The sequence below is a fragment of the Triticum aestivum genome, chromosome 5B (genome assembly GCF_018294505.1).
Source record: "Triticum aestivum cultivar Chinese Spring chromosome 5B, IWGSC CS RefSeq v2.1, whole genome shotgun sequence".
In the NCBI taxonomy this organism is placed as follows: domain Eukaryota; kingdom Viridiplantae; phylum Streptophyta; class Magnoliopsida; order Poales; family Poaceae; genus Triticum; species Triticum aestivum.
In genome coordinates, this window is record NC_057807.1 from 389,614,000 (window position 1) to 389,640,491 (window position 26,492).

Below are 26,492 nucleotides of genomic sequence, written 5' to 3' on the forward strand. Positions count from 1 at the left end.
CACCATCTACTGTTCATCCAGAGGCAACGCCACCGCTCACTGTTCATTCAAACCCCTCCGCAACGCTCACTGTTCATCCCAAAGGCAGCATCGATCGGCTTCAGTTAGCAGCAGTAGCGAAGGAATCGCTCGATCGGGTTCAGTTAACAGTCATCGATCGATCGCTCGGATTCAGTAACGCGTAGCCTGCAGTGCAATCGCTCGGGTTCAGTTAGAGCCCAACGCCTCGCTCGGGTTCAGTTAGAGCCAACGTCTCGCACACACGCGCGTATGTGTACGAGAGAAACGCGCATCGCTCGGCCTCCGACCTTCCACCGTAACCGGCAACTCCCCGAAATTTTTCTCCCCCTCGCTTCTACCACGGTTTTTTCCGTCATGGACAGCCCAAAGAATGTCATGCCGCTGCGTCTCCGACCCGTCCAGGACGAAAAACCCATTTTCTGTCATGATTTTTTGTCATAGAAGTAGGAGCCCACCACATCTATGATGATACCGGGTTTTGTCACAATTATCGTCATAGAAGTGTCATATGTATGACAGAAAAAAATTCGTTCGGCCCAAAATGTCACGGATGTGTCTTTTTTTTGTAGTGCCACGCTTTTATTGTTGTTGTCTTCGTCGAGATCTCTGGCAACCTCCACCCCAGGCTCTCATCGGCTGTGGTGGCGGAGCTCCGCTGCCTGATAGACGGTCTCAACTGTTTGGTGCTACGTCCCATGTCATGGAAGCCGCTCCTTTCAGCATCGGTCATGCTAGATGCAGCTCGCCGCACTCCTGGTGGACAACTTCGCCCCCACCATCTGGAGAGCCTTCGTCCCAAGCAGGTGCAAGATCTTCCTCTCGCTGTCACTGACAACATCTCCCCTATGCATCCTTGCTGCATCACCGCCCCATCATCGACTTCTGGGTGCACGCGTTCTACGGTGACGACAAGGACACCGTACACCTGTTATTCAGCTGCGCCAGCGCCATCTGGCGTGTAATCCTCCCCAGCGGCGCACCAAGGTACACCTCGGTTGAAGCTTGTGCAGCAGTCCTTCAGTTGCCGGGATGCCGCCTCACCCACGTCTACGCTCAACTATCGTGATCGCCGCCCTCTGGGATATCTGGAAAAGCCGGAACGCCGAGGTTTTCAAAAGCGATCACCGCCCCCTCGCCTTGTCGTCTACTCCCTCCGTTTAGATGACTCAATTTTATACTAACTATATTTTGAAGCGGAGGGAGTACAACATTGTTGCAGATGTGCTGCTCTGGCACTAGGGTTGTTCGAGGACCATCTGTAAATTGATCCTAGAGGCTTGGGTGCAAGAAAAAGAAGTTGTAGTAAGATTTTTGGACCACATGCTTACTGTAACAAACCGCGGTTCAATGAAAATGTTCCTGCATATTTTTTTTCAGGTTCATTATGCAACGATAGATGAAATATAACAGCAATAGTACAGTCGATGGTCTAATTACATAGCAAATATTCTCTATGCATGACGAAGCGGAAAGTCGTCAATACTCTCAATAGGGTGATGAACGTGGCCGGAAGTACTGGAAGAGTTTACCCACGTTCGGGCCTCCACAAAGGAGCAATACCCAACGCCTTGCTCTGTGTTCGTATTCATGGTAGTATACTTCATGTGAGGGAGTATACTGGGGGAGACGTATTTGCTATCAAGAGTTCTACGGAAGTAGATGATCGATGAGAGCCCCTTAGCCCCACCTTATATAGGCGATGGGGGCTAGGGTTTACATGAGGCAGATCCAATTTGACCGCCATCATATTGAATGGAGGCTAAGATGGTCTCTTGGGTGCTTATTTGATCCTTCAGGCTCCTTCCTGTCACCAAATCCTTGGTGGGCCTTCTGGGCCCCGTGGCAAGCCTGCTGCCGGGTTCCCCTTTGAGAAGCTACCCGGTACTAGGAATATTTGCAAGTTATTTTATGGATGCATTGTGTTATTTTCTATAACTATTTTAAGTGTTATGGACTTTAAAGAATCAAGAGCAGATGTTTAGAGGACGGGGATGAGCTCCCATATACACACAGGACTGCATATACATGTCCGTAGACAAATAGTGTGTACATTTGGAGGCTCAGTATTGGAGATGCCCTTGGTCCCATTTGACCCTATATAGTGTTAGAGATGCCTTGGTCCCATTTGACCCTATATCTAACATGGGTCCAACAATTACACTTGATGACATCGCCTGTCCCCAAATGGCTTTGGTTAACAAGGCTTCATGTCCGACCAGACGGAATCGGAGCAAGTTTGGATCTAGATGACATGCTTACTACACTAGAAGAACTTGAATGACAATTTTCAAAAGTTCAACAAACCATACATTTCTTAAGCATTCGTCATTTCTAGTAGAAATTCTGCCCGGATTAGTTTAGGGACGTCTAGTGCATTTCATAAAAGAAAACTAAAATAGAAGTCAACGAGCAACTCAGTAAGCTAGCGTGAGGGTATATCTTAGGCGAGCCCATATATAATTCAGTAAGCTTATCTTAACTCGATCCGTTCTTTCTCGTACTTACTACTCAGAACAAAACTCTTCAGCCTGGGAGTTGTTGCTGAATTTGTCAGGGTCAACCGAGCTGTTGCACAGCGATGAAACGAAGTAAAACAACCTACACCTGCTGCTGAAAATCAGTCAGAGTCGTCATCAACCCAATCACATATATCCGGGTGGCCCCAATAATACACTGTTGGCGGGGGCAGTCTCCACCTACAATAGATAACCAATCTCAGCATAAATCAGCCACGCATTATATCATGTAAAAAAAATGGAAGTACCGTAAATCATCGACACAAACGAGGACGTGTTTGAGTCCCGAACTGCATACAAGCGCGACTCTCAGATTGACAGCATACCTGTTGTTCAATAACGTATGACATTCGCCGGGGGGACGCTCGGCTACTATCAACTCTGCAGCAACCGTTGCCCCGTCATTGGGTCTCTGGATGAGTGCCTGTTCAGAAACGCACAGATCCATTGATGTTAACTTGGGTGAAGCAACTAAAACACCCGAGGCAGGCGGGTACCTGAACTAACCTTGAGGATGACCGGTCTGCGCTCATGCATCACAACCTCCATTTTGTCCAGGAGCATCGAAGTAAGCTGAGGATGGATAAAAACCATAAGCTCCACAAAGTTAAGGGGAACCAATTCAGGGATGAAAACTGATTTGCCGTATACGAAAAGTACACTGCAAGGTTGAATGGACATCAAGTCAGGTAGAATAGTGGATGTGTGCAACTTCTTGGAACTGCCAAGTTATCTCTACTCTCTACTCCTATAAAAGAGCCAGTCGGTGATGACAGATCGTGCGGCTGCGGATCCGGCTGATAAAAGCTCAAACCAGTCGGCTGACGCCTAGCGTCGGCCGAAAAGAAAAGAGGAAGGGGAGAGGGATGGAGGAAGGGAAGGATTTAGGTAAAGAGGAGCAGGGAAGCAGGGAGAGGGAAGCACTGGATACAATATCACTCACTTGAGCAGCCAAACCTCACAGGACCAAATGTGAATTTCAGAAAGTTTAGGAGCCAAAAGTCAATATTTTTCTATGCTGAATGATTTTCTTTTACTTGTGTAACCTAAATAGGTCAAAATAATATTCTCCCGAAAGACATATGGACATAGAACCCATGAATAGTATAGACAAAGAGTTGCTGGCATTTGGCTCTTCCATCAAAATTACTAGTGTAGTTCATCAGTTTCTTCAGCTCAATGCAGCGAGGGCCTTAAGTTTTGATAAGGAGATTGCCTACTGTACTAGGTTGCATTCCTCTCCAGATGGATGGTACTATAACACTTGTATGCAGACTGCAATGATACCTTCTTGCTAAGACATACTCTACATAGCATCAGCAAGCAGTTTGAAGCCTAACACTAATAACATCGTAATGTTATGAAATATGTCAAGGAAAATCTACTACGACATTGATCTATCCAAACTAAATATTTCAATATAGACCAATATCTTTAAAACGGTACGTATTTGTCACTGGAGTAGTACTTATGAACACACAATTTAAGATCCATCATCCTAAATTTTAACTAGGTGCAAAGCAATTATAATCAAAAAAAAATTATCAAACCCGATTGTATTTATTTGAAAACAGTTTCTAAAATCCTCAAAATCTATTACACAATTTCTGTAGACCTGCCTCCAAAAGTTATGACAACCCAACCCACAAAATTAAAATCAGGACTAAAGAAAAAGAGAGTAGGACTGGCAGTGACAAGAACGGAAGTGCATTACTTTATGGCAGTTTCGATATTGTACACATCCATAGTAGCATAAACATTTCCCCTCCAAAAAACAATACCTGTGCTGTAGAGTGCAAAACAACTCCATCAAGTTGATTAAGGATATCACCAACCTCGACGCCCCCACAATTTGCAGATGTTGCTTCAGGAATCTATGAAATATATGTGATTAACAGATTAAGTCAATGCAAACCAAGGACAGAGAAAGAGCAAGCAGAACACAACCACCTGAAATCCTCAGATCATTTACTGAACAGTCGCATCTCATGCTAGCTATCTTATTAGGTGTCCCAATAAAAGTAATTGCAGTTGATTAAAAGGAAAAGAGTTTTAAAAAAGTGGCCTGCGTGTGGGACCATGGGTTGGAGAGTTGGAGGGTGGATAAGTACCATGTCCACAAATACTCCAGAAGGTGGCTTAGGGAAGTTATGGCATATTTCCTCCAGTCTGGCTGATTCCATCAAGTGAAGGGAACGACCCCTTATTCCAAGCCAAGGTTGCTTGATTTCCCTGCAGTCACCACAAAATTTGGTTGCATGCATTAATATTCGGCAATAACAAGTAAACACCTCACATATAATACTATGAATTATGCTAGAAAGTCAAGAAAACTGATAAATTGAACACAATAGCTTACCCATATGCTTTGAAGTGTCTAAGGCATCTCCCAACAATCTGAACTGGCAAGAAGGGGGTGGTTCTCTCGTCTATGAAATTCATCCCAAGAATCCTTTTCTCTAAATCCACCAGAAGGCCCCCAATGAAAAAATTCTGATATAAATAATTGAATACGAACAAGTATTCATTAAGTGAGATCAATAAGAAAGACACCCGTAGAAATATGAGAGGACTTGTGGAGCTTTACTTTCTATCAACACAAGCAGAAGCAGAGCTCAGTAAGACTAGTGTTGAGTTTTATCCTTTTAAATAAACTTTTACCTGCTCAATTTGGCAAGTGCTGAGCATGAGTTCATCGCAATCTAACTCGCAAACTGCACGGAGCGTTTCCCCGCATTTCATCTGCAGCCTCCCAGTCTCAAATTTCCTGGCAACAGCAACCACCGGACCAGGCGTCAAGAAATAAGTGTCCGGGAGGTCGTCGAGTATGACCGCGGGGAGATTGGCTCGCGCAATGGAAACAATGGCGACATTATACAGCAAGTCGTACATGAGCAACCGCCCCTTGACAACCTTCTTGTTATTCAGGAGCACCTCGATCTGCGACCCTCACCAATCAATCAACACATTATGAGGAAACAGAGCAACTGATGGAGCTAGGCAGGTAATGCAATGGTGCTGGCTGCTGACCTTGACGGCGTGAGGTTCGTGCACCTCGGTGTCGCTTTCGGGCTTCCTGATGAGAGCTGCAGAGGTTATGATCCAGGTGGAAGAGGCCTCATGAGCGACCACCGTGCCCGTGCAGGCGAAGGTGTTCGGAGCATCCCCATCTGCCCAGTTGGAAAGGCCAAGAGACAAATTGCTGTGTGAGAGGCAATACAATACTCCATGGAGGCAATAATCTGCAAAGGCAACAAGAAATTACCTACCAGTGGAGGCGGCGATGGACACGACGGAACTGGACACGCTGAGCGCAGCGTCCCTCGCCCTCAAGCCCTCCGCGCTGAAATCGTCGTCGTCGTCCGACTTGTTCTCGTCGGAGGAGGAGGAGGAGGGGGGGGATGGAGGGCAAGCGGGCTCCGGCGCCGGCTCCGAGTCAGTGGCATGGCCGAACAGGAAGGACACCGCGCGGGCATCGAAGCCCCCTCCGGACGTACCTTTGGCTTCTTTGTCTAGGTCTTGGTGCTCCCCTTCCTCCCGATTTCTCTTCTTCGGCGGCATCTCCTCTCCTCTCCTCTCCCTTGTCGGCGGCGCGGCGGCGCGGCGGCGCGCTGGAGAGAGCGGGTCGTGGTCGGAGCTTGGAGGAGAAAGCGGCCCCTTTAATGGCCGCCATGTTAACAGAAGACATCATTTGGCTCCTTCTGACGGAAACGGAACCCCATGGTAACACGGCCCGTCGAATCTCCGCCGTCCAGATCACGCGCCATAGAATCCCAACCATCGAAACCTTTCCCCTCACTCTTGCACGCTGCTCCGACCTGCCCAACCCCCAATCCAACCCGGCGCGTCTCTTCGCTAGCGTCCGCCGCCGTGCCGCATCATCTCAGCCGCGCGCCGCCATCGCCGCCCCGGCATTGATTTTTCAGGTATGGGCTCTTAATCCCCGCCTCCCCCGCCCACAAAAATCACCAACTTTTCGCACATCTCTGGTGGACGCAGCCCCTCATAGCCGGCAGATGGAAGAGGTATCAACCAGCGAAACCACCTCTGGCGTCGATGAGCTATGTGCAACAGATTTCTACAATCTTCGCGGCGTCGATGACGACACCAAGGCAAGTAAGAAACGACAGCTGAGGATGAGGGAGGAACGGATCCAGAACAGGCGCTTAAAGAAGCAACGTAAGAAAAGGGAGGCCGAAGAAACCGTGGAGAGGGCCCTCAAGATAAGAGAGGAACTGCGTCAACACAGGCTCGATTTCGAGGCGTCGGTAAAGGGCAGAGAGGAGTACTACTACTACACCCCTCGGTGGAGGAAGGCAGTCCCTGTTGGTGGGCAATTCACCCTCTTCCCTCCTACAGTTATTCTTGTCTTCCTTCTTTTAAATATATACACAAGCTGTTCTTCACTTTATAATAACTTGGTTGCCATACCAACTTATTGCAGATAAGGTCGAAAAACCATTACCAGGTTAATTATTTGCTTCTCTTGCCATTTTTGATTCCTATATATGAAGAAGGAACAAGTTTGGTTTATCCGTTAGTGCTTCGCATTTAGTGAAGGGTGTTGCAATTTGATTTTTAAGATTTTGAATGGATTCCGTATGATTCGATGGATGAGTTCGGGAGAGTATCTGAGCTCAAGCATACAAGTTGGAGAGTCGAGGAACTCACATTACAACTTGCTAAGTCTATTGTTGGACTTCAGTCATATTCAGGTGAATAACTTTATTTCAGCATGTTATTATTTATGTTAAGTAGTAGTATTCGTTTTGCTATGCCACAACAAGTTCTATTTCTGTTCCCTGCAGGAAACAAGCATCTCTTCTCTTGCTCCGGAACTATTGTCGAGTTTCTGATGGGTATTGGTTATGTGGTAACATCTGCAAGTTTAGTTAAATGGCCGCACCAAGATAAGCAGGCTGATCAACTTAAGGTTGCCGCATTCTTTTGCTTTCTTCATTATCATATTATTATTATCTAAACAGTCAACTTACTTTGCTATCTGATAATTTTTATAGATCGATGTACATTTACCAAGTGGAGAAGTACTCGAGGGTTCAGTCTCAAATGTCGATTTTTCTTACAACGTATGTGTGGTTGAAGTTCCTTCAACTTTGCAGCTGCCAACGAGAAGTTTCAGTGCGGACACTAGAATTTTCAATTTTTATGAGCGCCATCCAAAAGATGTTGTAGCTGTAGGCCGTCTTTGTAAGCCTTGGAGCTTGAACGCTGCTTTGGGGAAACTGGTTCCAAAAAGAAGCCAGTTTGATTGTGAGGAGCTTCTTGTTTCATCTTGCAGGATTTCAAAGGTAACCCAAACGACTGAAGTCATTATGCAAATTGATACCTGAAGCAACAATTATATAGTTTACTAAAAAAACATATATTGCAGATTTGCTGTGCTTGGTTCCTTATTTGAGCACCATTCGTAGAACTGTAGCAACCTTGATCTTAGGTTTTTGTTGCATCTCCATCACTGACATTGGAAGGACATTGTAGTATCCCATGCATTAATTATGGCAACATCCCATATGAACTTGTTCAGAAAAACTGAGTATAAACCAAGTTTTCCTATTAATCATAACCAATTAATTATCTGGGTAAATTATGTATACTGCACCATTTCTTGCCAAACTATCAAGGGGACCTAGTTTAAGTAATTTCAACAAACCACCTCTATTCCATTTTATTGTTTCAGAAAACCACTCTTTAAAAACTGACAGTTGTGGCCCATCTCTCAGTGACACAAGGAAAGAAATTGGGTGCTAGTTTTCTGGAACTATGTTTTTCATGGATGGGAGACACCTGCCACTGTCATGTGCTAAACTGGGTAAAGGTCTGGAGACCAGGGGTAGAGCACTCATCCTCATCTAGGGCTGTCAGGGCTCAATCCCTGAGAGGCTCAGAGGTTTTGTTGAGTCTTTTGATTAATTATGGCTTGATTACTTCATGTTCCTTTTATATGGAATTTCTTGACTTGATAGCTAAGAAACTACTCCCTCTGTTCGGAATTACTTGTCACAAAAATGGATGTATCTACAACTAAAATACATGTAGATACATCCATTTCTTCGACGAGTAATTCCGAACGGAGGGAGTAATCTCCAACTTAAACAAAATATCTCTAATTGAAAGGAAACTAATCTCATCTCTTATCTATAATTTATTAACTATTTAGTTCTGTATCGTTAACTTTCTAAATACAATCCTTATCTCTTTATTTGATTGGATGAGATTAGGATCTATTGTGCTACATCTCCACCCGCTACAGTATGCTGTATGCGTGAACACTGAACACTACTCTTCCCATAACTTGGGCTAGGGGCTGGTTCGCTGATGACTGCCACAGTGGTTCTCTGAAAGTGTGTTGTCGTTTTGTGAAACTGCTCATTAAGAGTGGTTCATTATAGTTTGGCAAAAAAGGTGTAATTTAAAGAAACTTACTTAATTGTTTTGATACTACAGTGAAACTGCTCATTAGAATTTGGTTAGCTCGCGCCTCCTTAGGTATTAGTGTGATAGTCCCATAGTTCAGCTTCAAGTTACCGTGCCTTTCCACCTTTAGAGAGAACAGTTTGTACCAGTATTTCTTGTATGAAATTCCAGAAATTTCTTGCAAAAGAAAATGGTGCATCATACCTATAGCAGTATATAGTTACCTGATTCGCTATTCAGATTCGCTATGTCCGGCGAATCAGATTCGATGGGGGTACACATCTCCGATTTGCAAATCGGAGAAGGGGTTTGTGAATCCGATGATTCCGATTCGCTGACTCTAGTATGTGTATTTTTCTCTTTAAGGAGATGAGCACACTAGGTGGGCCACATATTTTATTATACATCTGATTCATACCTAACAAAAGAACAGCTACCAGGCCCACTAGAGGGTTCACGTCCAGACTTCCTAGTGTGATCGGTGCTACACAGGCACACATCTTTGGCTGCATTTGGCATTGCAGTGGATTATGGTAATCCAGCTTATCCAACCAGCTTTTGCCTATTTTGGTGTTTGTTTAGCCAACTTATCTCTAATTCCATGACTATTTTCCCACATCCGATTATAAAATAAGCACAGCACAGTCTAGCAACCGCAAATTGAGCCTTCTTCTACCCCGACGCTGCAGGCACACAACTTTCCTCAGTTCTTCTGCTAGCTCGCCATCTCCTTAATACACATCTGCCTTCCATGGTGCTCGTGCTCTGGTGGGTGGAGGAGAGAAGCCTGATCCAGGCATCTATCGACGCTGCACAGGAGCTGCTGCGACAGGCCAGCAACCATGTCTCCGCCGATGTGGTCACTCGGATAGCCCTGTCAACTCAGGAAAGCTGCAGCGGCGTCTAGCCTGTAATAGCTGCCGCAGTGATTCCATTTTTGGGTTCACTTGAGATTGACGGATTGTGAGCGAACGTCCACCGACCTGTACCGATTTCTAAGTTCTAACACTGTTCTAGATCTATCAGTTGATCTATATCTGGGTTCGAAGCCCATTCCAGCTAATCCAGTATCCATGGTTTTATCTGTTCGAATTCAATGGCAATGCAATTTTCCTCCGTAAAACAAGTCTGGGAGTCATTATCAGTTGCCACATTTGCCGATGAGTTTTGGAGAACTATGATAAGATGTACTGTATTCTACACGATAGCGGCTTCTCCCTACAATACCCTGGGGCATTGTGTGCGCCCGCACCCTGTCATATAAGGGAATGACTCGGGGTAGACAAACCAAGTACCCTGCAAGTATCTGTGGTCTAAACCAATCAAGGAGATATTCCCCATAATTCAAGGAGATATTTTCCTTCAGGAGGTGCTCTCCACGAGTACCACTCAGAGAAGAAGTCGAAGCCTTGACTGCAAGACTTATCGTTGTCTCCATCATGGAAGATATTCCACATATATAGAAGACCTCAGAGACCCCAACATAGGGACCGGGGATGGTTAAACTCACAAGAGAAGCAACTCAACACCACAAGGCCTAGCTTGTAGGTCCAATCTAGTTCTTATAATCCGTAACCTCACATCAATGTACACATGTCAGAATGTAGGGCTATTACCCATCATGGGGGCCTGAACCTGGGTACATCATTGTCTCCATCATCTCCGAAGTCTATGACAGTGTGCCCTCATTGCCTGACTCAACACCTAAATTGTATGTATACCAGGATCGGCGGAATTAATCACCAACAACATTCTTCGTTCAGAGATTGTTAGACAAACCTTTGAAAGGACAGCCTGCAGTCTGTGTTTACCACTATCTATGGTTAGCGTACCCGCTACCGCTGCTTGCCTGCAAGGAACGTTTGTTAATCCAAGATGTATGAGCATTTGCACTGAAGAACTTATCAAAAATTTATTTGGTTACAGTTTCTTATATCACCAACTCTGTTTTGAATGACAATATTTATTTAAGTGTCCATGTTGAAGTTTGTCAGCTGTGCCACGGATATAAATCTGCCAGAATGTTATATGTTAGGAAATTTCTTCATAATTGGTCATGTACGTTTGCTACAGTGATAATTATATTTCTTGCAGAGAGGTGTTGGGGGTCCTCTGATGGATTTTGATGGAAATATCATCGGCATGAACTTCTATGACAAGAAAGAGACCCCTTTCCTTCCAGGTTTCATTGTGTTGAAGTGTTTACAGCACTTCAATGATTTCAAGTATGTCTTTTTGTTACTTATGTTTTGTTAAAAGGAAATATCAAGTAGGCTTGCATTTTATAGCTCATAGTTAGAATCACAATAGTGGTTGTCAAAATATGTTATGCATGATATTGAAGTGACTAGGCTATTTTTAGATTTCTACTTTGAAGTTTAGTGTTTCGTTTTTCTTAGTATTTTTCTTTGTGGGGATTCCGTCGATGGTTCAAACATTACCAACAGTTGTGTGTTAACTATATAGTTAGATTGAGCTACCAACAGAGCATAAAGCAGCAATAGAACTTTGTTTCTTTATGACAAATGTTTTTCTACATAGCTAACTGTATGAGCTCCTTTACCGCTCTAGAGTTAAAGGAATTCTTTTGCCCTCTAATGGTCAGTCTGGGCAAGTTAATTATCTGAAAAGATGAATGCACAGTTTAAACACCCTTCTTGTTATATACTTTCTTTGATTCAACAATGTCAATATTCTCATTTTAATGTGTGGTATGTTGGAAGCTCTTCTTTCTTCGCTAGTACTTAATTTTCCCACCTTCCCATTACTCTTTTTTTTAACATTACCTTCTCATTACTCTAATTAAGCTACACCTTCATTGATAGATTGTAGGCAAGTTAGTAAGAAGTGTGGTCTATTATTGCTGCACTTTATATCATAGTTTATTAAAATAAACAATGTCATGACGCAGGAAGGTCATACGACCGTTGCATGGACTGCGAGTTAAAACTCTTAACGAAGATGAACAGCTTGCTGCACTTGAAAAGATACATCAAGTGTTCCCTGAGGTCCGTGGTGTGATCGTGGAGAAGGTATGCATTTTCTCTGCCGCACTTACTTCTTGCATTGATCCACGAAATTGGGAGTTTCATATTTTTCTTATCTTACGAGTTGTGTTGCAGGTCGAAGTACCTTCAGCTGAACATTCTGAGATAAAGGTCGGGGACATCATCACTCATGTTAATGATGTACCTTTCTCCAGTGCTGCAGAGGTTTGTATCCTTGTAACATTAAGTTTATTATTATGGGCATGAAGAAATTGCTGAAGAAGGCGTTGGTTGATGGGAAATAGGATGTGGGAATGGGAAAACGACTTCACTTCCTTGCTTGGTTCACAGGATATGAAAAGTATAGGTTGGGATTGGAGAAGATTCCATTTTTCCTACTGTTGTAATCCCAGAGGAGGGAATTGTCGGTATGTGATCTAGATCGAGAATTAACTTTCATCTTTCTCAACCCGTGGATGGCCCTTCTTCCACGACAGTATTACTAAATTACTTGCCTTGATGCCCATGCATGGGTCAATCCTCATCATGGCATGTGTCATCGTGTCACTGGTTGCCGCACCCTTGGAGGCTTGGACTATTCACCTGCTCTGGCCACATCTGTCACCCAGGTGCTCGTCATCTTCCTTGTTGCTTGATAGCACCAGCCGATCTCGCCTTCCATCTCTGTGCCCTCTCCCTAGCAGCACCCTATCACGTTGCCAAGGTCATCGCGTATGGTTGAGTTGAGCCTCCCCCTTTGTTGCCTCCCTGGTATCGTCTTGACCACCCCTCATGTTATCGAACACAGCTGGTGCATTCCAAGTTCCATTGTCCATCACCCATCAGATGCTGCTGCTCTAGTGCATGTTAGGGGTTACACTACTGAATCTTCAGCTCCTTTTGGTGCCCGGCTGCTACTCCATTTGAGGTTATGGGAACACTACTTGTGATAGTTGCTGGAGGTTCCTGCTGCTTGATCTGTATCCTGTGATACTCAATTTTGATCTAGGACTCGCCGCTAGGATGTGCGAGACTCAGGGGGCAAGACCCAAGACACACACGCGGCCAACTTGTAATGGACAAACAAACCTCATATTGCTGTTGGATAATTAGGGTTTACAAAAGAAGCGTGATCGGCCTTCCCTCTACCCTTGGGCTCCTATTTGTAGGGAAGGTGTCTAAAGGGGTGTGCTTTGGCCGTTTGCCTTCCTCCATGACTGCGGAGCACATGCTGCAGGATGTCGATCATATGCGGGGGTGTCAGTCCTGCAGCGGGAACATCAGCCACGAGTGGCATGCATCTGAAAGAAAGGGGGAGACGGGTAGGTTCCTTGTTGGTGAAGTGCGTGGATTTGGGCTAATGCTGGGACCCTTCTCCGGACCCAAATACGAAGATACGTAGCATTAGAAAAGCAGATATGTGATCACTGGTGGCATTATATTAGTAGGTTCCATCTGGTTAACACCAGGAACTGTTGTTATTTTGCACAATGTTGTTTAACAACATATATGTTTTCTGTTTGTTAGTTGGGTGGCATACTGCTGGATACGTGCGCTCAGCACATGCTGGAGACACAGAAATTGGACCCAACAAAAGACGGAAACCAGATGGAAGCAGTGATAAGCCTCAAGGTTTAGTGTAAATATTAGTGCATAAAGTGTTTGCTATTATTCCCACTGACGTTCTGATTGTAGCTTATTGTGTCCTATTTGTATATCCCATCCAGTTTGATGTGAAAACAGTGAGAGGTCGCAGATCTGAAGCCACAACCAGAACAATCGACGTCGGCAGGTTTAATCCTACTAGTGGATTCAACAGGTACTCTAATTTGGTAGTGTAGGAACTAAGAAACAGTGTAGTTCGTTAGCATCTGTGTGTTGATATATCGTTTGCTCGCAGGTGGCCACTTGGGAGACGTTATCTTATTCGACGGGTTGAGGACGGAACCCTTTTCACCGAAAAGCGGTGTGGCTAACAGGGAATCAACTTCGTTTTGCCCCTTATGGGTAGAACTGATTTGTATATTATGCTAGTACTAATATAATTAGGGTTAGTGTTCGGTCAGGTTAGCGTCTGCTTGGTTTGATAGTACTTTAAGATATAGGAGTAGACAGAAGGAATAGTATAATCCAGTATTATTCTACTTAAGATATAGGAGTAGTATAATCCAATATTTATTTCTTCCGGGGAAATATTTTTGGGAAATTCTAAGCAGCAAGTAGCAACGTGTGCATGCATGTCTTCCTGTGGTATGCGGCTGCTGTCCAATGGGATTTTGCCTATATAGGAAGAGCACTTGCATGTAGGAATCTTACACATCATGTAGATATCATCACATCACATTAATTGCTAAATCAGAATTTTAAAAATGATTTATCTTGCAAACCGTCTGATTAGCAATCCGTCTTTACCTATGTGTTTGCCTCAGCGTGGGCTATGAAAGAAGATGTTTGCCTCAGCGGAGGCTATGAAACAAGATCCCATATTGACATGCTTTTGTGAAAAAAGTTGTCGCAATCAGTTGACAGGTTATGTCATCACAATTGCCATTTTAAGTTGGAACTTTGGTCATACAGATTGTGTGTAGTCACCGGACAATAATTGTGTATGTTTTTAAATATTATAGTGTTATTTTAAGCTGGACTGTGAGTATTCAAGTGTTAACAATAAGTAGGGATGTCAATATTATCCATGGATCAACTTCGTTTTGCCCCTTATGGGTAGAACTGATATGTATATTATGCTAGTACTAATATAATTAGGATTAGTGTTCAGTCAGGTTAGCGTCTGCTTGGTCTGATAGTACTTTAAGATATAGGAGTAGACAGAAGGAATAGTATAATCCTGTATTATTCTACTTAAGATATAGGAGTAGTATAATCCAGTATTTATTTCTTCTGGGGGAATATTTTTGGGAAATTCTAAGCAGCAAGTACTCCCTCCGTTCCCAAATATAAGTCTTTCTAGGGATTTCATAAAGTGACTACATACGAAGCAAAATGAATGAATCTACACTCTAAAATATGTTTACATACAACCGTATGTTATATTTCATTTGAAATATCTAAAAGGACTTGTATTAATTTAAGAACGGAGGGAGTAGCAACGTGTGCATGCATGTCTTCCTGTGGTATGCGGCTGCTGTCCAATGGGATTTTGCCTATAAAGGAAAAAGCACATGCATGAAGGAGTCTTACACATCATGTAGATATCATCACATCACATTAATTGCTAAATCCGAATTTTAAAAATAACGATTTATCTCGCAAACCGTCTGATTAGCAATGTGTCTTTACCTATGTGTTTGCCTCAGTGTGGGCTACGAAAGAAGATGTTTGCCTCACCGGAGGCTATGAAACAAATCCCATATTGACATGTTTTTGTGAAAAAAGTTGTCGCAATCAGTTGACAGGTTATGTCATCACACTTGCCATTTTAAGTTGGAACTTTGGTCATACAGATTGTGTGTAGTTACCGGACAATAATTGTGTATGTTTTGAAATATTGTAGTGTTATTTTAAGCTGGAGAGTGAGTATTCAAGTGTTAACAATAAGTAGGGATAGTCAATATTATCCATGGATCCGAGTATCCATGGATATCCAGCCCATTGAGCAAGGGTTTGGAGGTGGATTGTCACGGGTGGATACCCCTGAACTCTTGGGCTGAGCATGGATTCAAAACTTGCTCCAGGGATACCCAATGGATACCTAGCAAACAAGAGGACACACATGGCAGTGACACTTCTGTCATATAACATGTTTTCATCTCATATCGACCATTAAGTATTGAGCATATTCATGTGTGTCATTTATAGTTGTGATGTATGCAAAATTGTTAATTTGTAGTAGGTATTTTTATATTAACATGAGTACATATTATCATGGTTGTTGTTTTTGCTGTTACATGGATAAAGAGATATTCAGTAGGTATGTGTATGGATGGTGTTTGTTACCCATGGATACTTTCATGGATGAGCTCGTGGATATGGGTATGGATCTGGTTTAGCTCTACCCATCCAAACCCACCCCCATTGCCATCCCTAGATAGCCAATGGATACCTAATAAGAAGAGGTGTTAATTAATCCACACAAGTACCGTGAAACAAGTCCGCCGGTATGCTCAATGAGATCCTCCTTTAGGTTGGGTCTTCAATCTTTCAGTACCTCAAGAATTGCTTGAAAGCAATCTTCATCATCCCTTGTGAGTTTATGCTGATGACTCCACTAGCCTATGAATGATCCAGTTTTGGCTCGGCTTTTGGCTATGAGTTGGTTAATGTCTGTAGTGGCAGCACTATGATGAATATTATTCGGCTTTCTCTCGAGGGTGTGTGTGTGTGATAATAAACAATATGCATTTGAAAGAGATGATCTTTGATCCATAGTATTCAACTGAAGCCACAATGAACCCCCCATTTGCGTGTACTCCCTCCATTCCATAATGTAGCATGTCCACGCTTTTCAAGATTTAACTTTGACCATAAATTTAACCAACATGAGCGACTGCGGCAGGAGCATGACATATACCTTTGAATTCGTATTCGAAAGAAGTTTACAAAGGTATAATTTTTAGCAAAATGTTTTATGTATTATTGGTCTAATTTATGGTCAAAGTTGAACCTCGAAAAGCGTGGGCGCACTATATTATGAAATGAAGAGAGTATAATTTATTTGGCATAATCTTGTTACCAAAAATAAAAGTTCCGACAGACAATGATTGAAAGTGGTACTTGAGAAGCATGATTAGGCAGTACTAGTGGGTGTTAAGGTGATACTTGAGTATTATGCTTTTTTCTACCAAAACTCTTTGTTTATGTTTATGTTTTGAAAGGATTCAAAATGCAAAATTCCTTTCTCAAGAGAGAATATCTTTTTGTTTGCTTTGCGCCTTGTGTATCAAACTTTACTTTGTGAATTAGAACTAGTGCTATGAAACTATTTGCAGCTAGGCAGCGAGTTTAAGTGCGACCATTCAAATGCAAGTATTTTCTTAACTAAGATCGCAAGATTTGTGAGAACAAATATATTACACCTTCACGAGCCGGTAAACCCTTTTACTCATTTGTCAATCTCCCTTTAGTTCTTCATATTTCTTGATTGCTCGAGGACGAGCAATACCTAAGCTTGCGGGAGTTGATGTTTCAATATTTTGACACTTATACAAGGGTATTTTGATAGGGTTTGCGAAAGGTTTTCGCCGGTTCTTGCATTTTCTAACATTAATAGTGCTATCGATTTGATGCTTCGCTCGATCCAGATTATTTGAAGGAACCACTAGTGCTATCATTATTAGAGATAAAAAAGAGAAGTTTATCGCCACAAGTAATGTACAATTGGATATGGTTCAAGATGTTGTTTCAGCTGAAGCTTTGGCTCTCAAGCATGGCTTACTCTTAGCAAAATCCATGGGTTGTGATAAAGTTGTTGTGAACTCTTAAAATATGAAATTAATAGTATAAATTATTAAGAATGAGAGGCCGCCTACTGCAGCATTCTTCCATGATTGTTTGAGCAAGAATTTGTTAGGGTTAAGTATGAGCATGCCATTCGGGAAACAAATTTTGTAGCTCATGAACTAGGCCAGTTGGCTAAGTTCCAGCGATCTTCCACAATTGTGAACGTTGTAACATTAATATCTACTCTCTCTATTAAAAAATATTGATCTAAAAGTCTTACATTTCTTTACAAAGGGAGACATGAATAAAGAGGTTATTTTGAGGTTACAGAAAAGAGGAGCATGAGCTCGCTGGGGCCATTTCGCCGCCCCACACAAGTATGCATTACATATATCACAACATGCCAAAAACAAGCACTTTGTCTTTACATCTCACGACCCCATCTTAGTAATTTTCATACACGCATTAAAACAATCAAACATACAGGTGGGTAACATGCCGTTTATTCGCCAAATATGGATCAGAAAACAAAAACGTTCACATAGGGTTCCCTAAGAATGCCAAACTCCTCTTGACTAGCCCTACAAGATTGCTCAACTTGATTATTCATCAGAGCCTTGTGTATCTAGATAAGTCAGTGGTCAAGGGGGCTTCTGAAACAAAGGTGATGTCACGTCCATGAGAGAAATTTACCAAGTAATGATATTACAAAAGTGGAACAACCTAACCACCACAGAGAGATCATGCAGCCTTGCACATAGAATGCATCTAAAAAGTGGTTGCAGGAACTTTTACACCAACACAGAGTACAAATTTAAAAATGCAGACATCTAAATGTCACAGGGATCTACATGAAATTACATGAGATCAGAAACGACACCAAATTTAACAGATCGCAACGATGCCAGATTTAACAGATCAAAAAAGAAACTCAGCAGAAGATAAAACTAAGACAGTAGTGGATACTGCTTGAAACATCATCATCATCATCAACAAAGAGGAAAGGAAACAAGAAGTAAGATCCTCACCATATATATAGCCAGGTCGACGACACTTCCGAACAAGGGGCATCATATCAGCATCACGTACGTCATCTGGATATAGCCACTTCGTCTTGGATACCGGCCATCTAACACTGAAAGAATTGACTTCACACAAAATATTGACATAAAAACAACAAGTTTGTGTCGCAAAAATAACCTGTTTTCCTTGCTCTTGTTTTGATTGCTCATGTTTTGTTTGCTTGTGTCGATAACTTCAGCACTGATAGTTGCACAGAACTGAAAACCACTGCTTGGCCTTAGGACAGATACCTATTTTCAATGCAATGGCACAATATGGAGAATAAGTAAAGCATAAATGTTGACACACAACAAATGCAGAATACAACTTCTGCAACTAACCGTAAAATGCATTCCTTCACCATGTCGTAAAGCACTCTCTGCCTTGTCCAAAATCAGCTCATGGAACTGGTAGGAAACTAGGAATAAATAAAATCCATATGAGTAGCAGATATTGCAAGAACATGTATGTTGTGTACCTACTCCCTCCGTCCCGTAATACAAGAGTGTTTTTGACACTACACTGGTCATCATGCTTAAACTTAAGAACACTGACGGAATCTCGATAAGTTTTGTAAATATACCATGAATAATTCAAAATCAAATCATATTGTTTAATTATTTCTTGAGCACTTTTGGCAATAAAACATGATTAGTATATGCATTAAAATAAGTAGAAAATCCAAGTGGTCAACTAAAATTAAATAACTCTACCAACATGATTAGTATATGTAATGTGCACTGAGCATGCAACACACTGCAGGTGTTAATTTGTCAAGTTCTGGTCTCCGGTCGCAATTAGAAACTAGCTTGCCTGATGAAAACAATTTATGATTCGATTGTTCCCCAAATTACTGCAGAGTTCACATTGGAGAATTGATGTGTTCTTACCAAGTATTATTCCCACAGAATGGAAAATGCAGAAGGTGATTGCTCAAAAGCACAGCCTAGTAAACTATGGCAGCTACGGAAATAATAAATGTCTGCCTGATCATTTTTTATATAACTAATTCTAACTTTCTTGTAAGAATGGGGTTCTCTTAGGTGGTGGTGAGAGAATAGGGTTGTCACCCTGTTGGCTAGGATAGCATGGAGCTATCTGGGCCACCCCGGCTCGAGTCACGGAGTGGCCTGTGGTGCTTAGAGTTTATTCTATAAAAATATGCCTTCAAGGGCCGCTAGTCCTGGATGGTCTCATTTTTTTTAGTTGGGGGTGAGTCTCAGACGATATGGAAGGTCCTGGCTGGATTGATTTCATCTTCTCCCAGAGCCCATGCTCCTCCTACTACCAATGCTGATATTCAACCTTCCATGGATGCCAATGGTGCTTCCCGAGCTGTTGTTCCTACTACATTGGCTTGTGCCAAATCAGGTGAAACATTCATTTTTCAGGCTCATTGCAGGCATCACTTTCTAGACATCGTGTCCAGGGCACCAACCAAACTAACCTATAGTGTCAGACTCACAGGAAACCAAACCAAATAAATGGAAGTCTGATTTCACAGCACAATTTAGAAACAAAGAAAAAATAGAAATAGCACAAAAGAACAGAACCTCGTGTGCATTGGACAGCGAAAAGTCATCAAGCTTGGAAATTACATCGCCAGCTTTGATTCCAGAATCTGCTGCCGGGGATCCACCCACAACCTATGAAGCAAACAAGGATCTGTCAAAAAAACAATCAAGCAAATCACGGCAATAAGTGATCATCACAAAGTAAGTATCCAAATTTATGTTCACATCCAATCTCAAAAGATTAGTTTTGTCAAAATAGCTGCTAATGTCCCTTTTCCTTGTTCTCACTCTCACTCAAGAAAATTGATACTCCCTCCGTCCCATAATATAAGACCGTATTACATAATGGGGAGGAGGGAGTATAATATACCATAACGTACAACAAAGCATAGAATCTAGGCTAGATACCTGTAGCGACCCGACCCGAAAATGGCCAAGTCTCTGTGTATCTGTACCATCACAAGATCATGCTGGCACACACAGTACATTGATGAAAATATCAAAGTGCAATCACACATGATTTGTTATATCGAATCTCATATCGAGTATTTATTACATCAAAATAAATTCGGCCGAAGGCCAACTCATGAGATAAACTAATGCGGAAGCGTAGATGAAAAGCGAGTCCATCCGACTCCAAAGGGCAATCACCGAGCGTGGATCGTAGCCTCACTCCTGGTCGGAATAATCCTCATACGGCTGCAACGTCTCATGTTGCGGAGGATTATTCTGACCAGGAGTGAGGCTACAATCCATGCTCGGTGATTGCCCTTAGGAGTCGGATGGACTCATTTTTCATCTACGCTTCCGCATTAGTTTATCTCATGAGTTGGCCTTCGACCAAATTTATTCTGATGTAATAAATACTCGATATGAGATTCGATATATTAAATCAGGTGTGATTGCACTTTGATATTTCCGTCAATGTACTGTGTGTGCCAGGATGATCTTGGGATGGTACAGATACACAGAGACTTGACCGTTTTCGGGTCGGGTCACTACAATACCTGATTGCTATTGTTCAAATAATGAAACGAAGTTGAAAACAAACCTCACAGATATTAAACACTATGCAAGGGAATTTACACCATTCCATTTAAAGCAACAGAAAAATTATGTCTGCTTCTCTAACACCTCTCTAAACTTCACGATTCAGGCACCCAGCCTGAACCGAACTACCTCGTCAACAAATATGGATGGTCTCCTATTCATGATGTGGGCACGCCGGGTAATGTTGTTACTCCAATTTGGTATGATATTTTCAAAGGCTTAAGACTTCTTTCGCTCAATCACCATGGCCAATCTTGGGGATGGTGCCATCGCCTCCTTTTGGGCTGACCTTTGGCTTCCGAATGCCACTACCACTTTGGCTCAACAATTCAAGGCTCTTTTCTCCCACTTCAATAGGCAGGCAGCCTTTGTTGCCTGGATTCTTGCTTCTCCGGAGCTAAACCTCAATCTTGCTCCAAGATTATCTCATGCGCGGCTGAATGCGAACTAGCTAACTTGCGCGCCATTATGACTTTGGTAAACTTGAATCTGCAGGTCCCGAACAAAAGAATTTGCAGGCAAGACGGCAAGGTTCTAACAACTAAAATGACCTACAAGGAGATCTGGTCCACCAGACCAACTGATTAGCTGCCTACTGCTAACTGGAAGAATTATGCTCCGACATTCTATTGCCACCTCCAACGCCTGCCCCTTTGTGGAGGAAGTGAGAATATTGACCATCTACCGTTTTGTTGTCCTCCCCTCCTGCCACTCCGGAGTGAACTCAATAACTCACATGATGGCAGGCCCACCAATCTTCTCTATGTATGGCAAGGTTCTCTATCCAACAAAGTTTGTTCTACTGTGGTCATTGCTCTTCTATGGAACATTTGAAAACGTCACAACACTGGAGCTTTTCGAGATGACTTATTGCTCTGACCCAACCGTTGTAAAAATGTTCTGAAGTAAATTCTACTCCAGGACTGGGAATACATGTTGTTCCACCTAGCTGCAAGATTAGTCTAGTTTTAATTTCCTTTTCTCTAGCCCTGTATCTCTCTGCTACAACTTGTAATTGTTTCATGCTTGGGTAATATAAGGTTTAGGCCGGCGTAAGCCCGCGTCGACTCGTCAAAAAAAAGAGGGGGGGGGGGGGCTGGTACGCCTTTTTCCCAACAACAACAAAGCCTTTAGTCCCAAACAAGTTGGGGTAGGCTAGAGGTGAAACCCATAAAATCTCGCAACCAACTCATGGCTCGGGCACATGGATAGCAAGCTTCCACGCACCCCTGTCCATAGCTAGCTCTTTGGTGATACTCCAATCCTTCAGGTCTCTCTTAACGGACTCCTCCCATGTCAAATTCGGTCTACCCCGCCCTCTCTTGACATTCTCCGCACGCTTTAGCCATCCGCTATGCACTGGAGCTTCTGGAGGCCTGCGCTGAATATGCCCAAACCATCTCAGACGATGTTGGACAAGCTTCTCTTCAATTGGTGCTACCCCAACTCTATCTCGTATATCACTGGTACGCCTTTTTCCCATTTCTTTCAAATCTGTGCTCTTATATGTTATAAGTGATATTGATGTGGATTTATTTGTGGCATTTTAGTTAAGACAAGAGGACCACCAAAGTTCTGCTAGATTTGAGAAACGAAGGTAGCAAGTTCATGGAGAATGCTGGGTCTATTGTTGCATTGAATGAGCTGGAGATATAATTCAAAGCTCTAGAAAAATCAAACGTCATAGATATGATAAGTTTTGGTTTAAACCTTCCTACTACAGGCCTTAATTACTACACTAGTGTGATATATGAAGTTGTGCTCAAGGGGGGCACAATTTGGATTTTCTATTCATACTTCCGTGTAAGTGTTTCAATTAGTCATATATCATGTCAGGGAACAAATAGAATGAGTTGTTACCAATGTTCATTTTGATAATTTCCTTTGATTTGGTTTGTTGTTTATGTATGGGGAAAAATCATACTGTAGATGGAGAGGAAATTATGTTTTCTTGGTAATGAAATGGGGAGTACATATTTCTTAAGATGTCCATTTCAACTTCTTACGCCTGAAACATGTTATTTATTTTGTAATTGATACCACGTGCATTGCAGGTGCACTATTACTAGTACACATATAAACAGCACAGCAACACAATGAAAGAAAGTACTAAACATGAGGTGGATAGTCACCTTCTGTACGTAAATGTCATGTGCATGGGGGAAGCTGTCATGTACTTCTTCACGGACACACAGTTTTTCAGCTTGAAGTGATCCAATCCTCAGACCATGCCATGGCTGCAGAACTCTCCTACACATATCACATCATTGATCATTCAATATATTTACTAACAATAGATCAGCTAGAAATATAGATGACATAAAACTACATAGAACTAAATACGTGAGACAAGTAACATCAGCTACACAGAACCCAGGATAGCGAAAGCAAGTTTGGTGACACCCGGGGAACAGTGAACAACATATATTAAGGGGACTGGAACTGCTTACTCGCAGCTAGTGGCTACGACAAATAGCTGGTTTCTGGTGGCTCAGATGAATAGGATGTGACCCTCCTACCAGTGGTTAATACTCGAACGAGCCAACCGTGCAGCCATCGTGGCTGTCACTGATCAGCTGGGTAGTGGCAGCATAATTTTAGCATCTCCCAAGTATCCATCCAATAAACTTATCAATTTAAGAACCATTAAATGTTAGCTACGACCTACGATATCCTAATTTCAATCTCAAGTCCTGAACTAATATCTTCACAATAAAGAAATGATAAGAGAGTGGTAGGAAATTGTTTAGTATCTTGGCAACATGGGACTGAACTAAATATATTCCAAGTAAATACAGGTAAGAACTTTAAAACATACCCAAATTCATTGAAGTGCTTTAAGCATTTCTGGAGGATAGTGATTGGTAAGAAAGGAGCTCCATCCTTATAATAAAAGCTCATGCCTATGAATTTTCCATCAGCAGCAACAATGGGGCCCCCAATTCCAGCCTAGCACAGAATATACTGGCTGTGAACATGCTTTGTTTAGAATAATATATTTCATATTTAGGTACACTATATAATATTGTTCAATATGAACTATTTTGAAGATATTATGTATGAATATCTTACTAATGCGAACAAAAAGTCCTGCTCTAGTCATATTACCAGTTTCTTTTTATTAATCTTTCTACGGAGCGATAAAAGATTAGGGGAAATACCTTTGTGGTCTTACAAGTAGATGCCATGAGTTGCTGGCAATTGAATTTGCAAGTTTTGTACAGCAGTGTCCCACCTGTAGCCATTAGTTCTCCAGATTCAAAAACTCGTCCAATAGCTACCAGTTTACTTTGGGAGAATTTGACATTAGCTGTCACCTCATTATGAAAGCATGCTGCACGAAGTTCTGGAAAAGCCTTGGTGTTCACAACAGCAATATTATAATAAAAATTATATTTCCACAGTTTTCCTACAACAAGCTTGCCATTGGGCAGGCGCACCTTAATCTGCATGCAAGTACAAACTGTATCATTTTCATCTCATGGGCAAATAATCATAACAAAGCAATATGATGGAAAATTGACTAGTAGCACTAACCTCCAGTTTATCAAGTATCTTACTTTCATCTTCAGGGGATCTAATCAAGCTAGCAGAGGTTAGAATGCTCATGCTGGATGTTGTGTGCTGTATGATTGTGCCTGTGCATGTAAACTGTCTAGTTTTACCTACACAGGATTAAAAGTTTTAGTTACTGTAACCTTAAAAACTTGGAATCCCTATAACAAAACGATTGCATTGTTACCCTTAAAAGCAGCAAGTGAAACAATGGACTGGCATAGGCTCAAAGCAAGCAACTTAATGCTGGTTTGCTCTTCACTGTAGCCATCTAAATTTCCAAAGCAGAGCTCAAATGTATTCACCAAGCGCATGCCCCCTAATCGAAGAAACATAACATACCATGAGGGCTATAATAAATATCTTGAAACACATAAAAATAACGGGAGGGGAGAATCAGAAAAATGGAAAATAATAACTTGCCAGCAATCTTAGATGGCATAGGATAACCACAGGGAAGTAGGCTCTTGCGTAATATGCGTGATAGGTCTGGTGCAATAGGTGAAAATGTGTATCAATTAGCATTCAAAGCCAATATGCAAGATAAAACTGGCGCATGCCAAAACAAAAGGAATAGCTTTTGGTCAGACAAGTTTCAACCAAACAAAGAAAAAATCACATGAGTAACATGTTTCTGTCGAACAAGACTTTTAACATTGAACGAACCTAGGAAGCAATGTTTCATTTCATTAGTACTTTTTTATGTTGCATATGTTTAAACATGATGTTGTCGTTTAACAGTAGAAATAATTCCAAAGATGTCCGGTCCAATACTAGGATCGAACGCATCCAATCCCTAGGTGTCCTCAAAATAAACTAACCATCCCTCGGAGGCGGAGAATCTGCAGGTAATGAACAATTAATAGCATTAATAATATATTTTAGCTAGCTCCATTATAATTCACAATTCAACAGAGACCAGGAATGGTTGCGCTTGGCTCACCTTCTCGGTTGGAGTTGGACTGTAAAGAAGCCTTTCTCTTCTTGCTTGTGCTTGCTCCTCCTCCCGTGCTTGTACATTCTTGATTCTTTCTAGGCATCTCCTGGACCTATAATGACAGAAAGAATGCGCTAATTATTGACATAGTTATAAATAAAAGCTCAAGTGAAAGTTGACCTATATCTATTGAAGATCCTGACAGCACGGTATGCTTTCAGGACAAAAATTCTATGCAAATATAGGATGTATTATGGTGTGAATCAGTAAAATATCGACGTTTAAGTTTCTCGTCACGAAATCTCAGGTGAGAAACTCAGTAAAGCGAAGGTACTCTCCACCGGAAGTGTGACCGGCCCGCATCGGACCACGCATATGCATGCAAGAAGACGAAGAGGGGATGAGGCAGTGAACCAGTTTCTGCAAAAGACTCGCCAGAGACGTGGAAGGGAAACCAGGGATGGCCGCCGGCGCAGATCAGCGAAGCCGTTCGTGCTTGAGTGGAGGGCAGAGGCGCGGCGACAGGGTGGGACGGGGAGCTGCGCCCCTCGCCGGGTAGTGCTCTCCGCCGCCGATTGGAGGGAGGATTGGGGACGGGGCGTGGCTACAGTGGCCATCGCCAATAGACTTAATTGCCGCCTGGGCTCGTTCCCCACTACCTACCTTGGGACGCCCATCAGTGACTCGCGCCTCTTGGCCGCCGATCTTCGCCCCTCTGTGACCAAGCTCCAGACTAGATGCGAGCCCTGGCAGGGGAGGTGGCTCTCCAAGGCGGCCCGGACTATTCTTATCAACTCCTCCCTCTCCGGCCTCCTCTTATTTCTTATGAGTTTCTACAGCCTCCACGAATCTCTCCATAAGGAGATCACCAAAATCCAATCCCGCTTCTATTGGGCTGGCGAGCATGGCAAGCAGAAGTATCACTTGGTCAGCTGGCCTGACATCTGCAAGCCTCGGGAGCAGGGTGGATTGGGGATCATGTGCTCTAAGCGGATGAATATTGCCCTTCTATCCCGGT

The 26,492-nt window shown here is 42.6% G+C and overlaps 3 protein-coding genes across 7 annotated transcripts; 1 reads left to right on the top strand and 2 right to left on the bottom strand.

Annotated features, from left to right (window-relative positions):
• Window positions 1-2,305: 2,305 nt before the first annotated feature.
• Window positions 2,306-6,227, bottom strand: LOC123112009 (putative protease Do-like 14). Its single transcript, XM_044532905.1, has 9 exons — window positions 5,807-6,227; window positions 5,568-5,707; window positions 5,199-5,477; window positions 4,897-5,030; window positions 4,649-4,769; window positions 4,319-4,411; window positions 3,045-3,110; window positions 2,864-2,961; window positions 2,306-2,717 (listed from the first exon to the last, which is right to left on the bottom strand). Exons 1-9 carry the CDS (start codon window positions 6,096-6,098, stop codon window positions 2,639-2,641), a joined length of 1,302 nt encoding a protein of 433 aa, XP_044388840.1. The 5' UTR covers window positions 6,099-6,227; the 3' UTR covers window positions 2,306-2,638.
• Window positions 6,228-6,313: 86 nt separating this feature from the next.
• Window positions 6,314-15,180, top strand: LOC123112008 (putative protease Do-like 14). The gene is made up of 12 exons (XM_044532904.1): window positions 6,314-6,463; window positions 6,537-6,866; window positions 6,982-7,005; window positions 7,121-7,252; window positions 7,346-7,470; window positions 7,556-7,846; window positions 11,067-11,197; window positions 11,884-12,004; window positions 12,095-12,184; window positions 13,487-13,591; window positions 13,687-13,778; window positions 13,860-15,180. The coding sequence occupies exons 2-12, from the start codon at window positions 6,554-6,556 to the stop codon at window positions 13,933-13,935; spliced, it is 1,500 nt and encodes a 499-aa protein (XP_044388839.1). The 5' UTR covers window positions 6,314-6,463; window positions 6,537-6,553; the 3' UTR covers window positions 13,936-15,180.
• Window positions 15,181-17,698: 2,518 nt separating this feature from the next.
• LOC123112010 (serine protease HTRA3) lies at window positions 17,699-26,484 on the bottom strand. Of its 5 annotated transcripts, none has more exons than XM_044532908.1 (14): window positions 26,138-26,484; window positions 25,481-25,586; window positions 25,359-25,379; window positions 24,961-25,026; window positions 24,725-24,856; window positions 24,520-24,647; window positions 24,144-24,428; window positions 23,801-23,931; window positions 23,115-23,232; window positions 19,972-20,064; window positions 18,760-18,825; window positions 18,557-18,669; window positions 18,385-18,491; window positions 17,699-17,937 (listed from the first exon to the last, which is right to left on the bottom strand). In XM_044532908.1, exons 2-14 carry the CDS (start codon window positions 25,575-25,577, stop codon window positions 17,894-17,896), a joined length of 1,401 nt encoding a protein of 466 aa, XP_044388843.1. In that variant the 5' UTR covers window positions 25,578-25,586; window positions 26,138-26,484; the 3' UTR covers window positions 17,699-17,893. The 5 variants fall into 5 exon arrangements, with proteins under 5 accessions (XP_044388843.1, XP_044388845.1, XP_044388842.1 ...); XM_044532910.1 differs by having other exon boundaries at window positions 18,385-18,485; window positions 26,138-26,483; XM_044532907.1 differs by having other exon boundaries at window positions 17,699-18,009; window positions 25,889-26,483.
• Window positions 26,485-26,492: the final 8 nt, after the last annotated feature.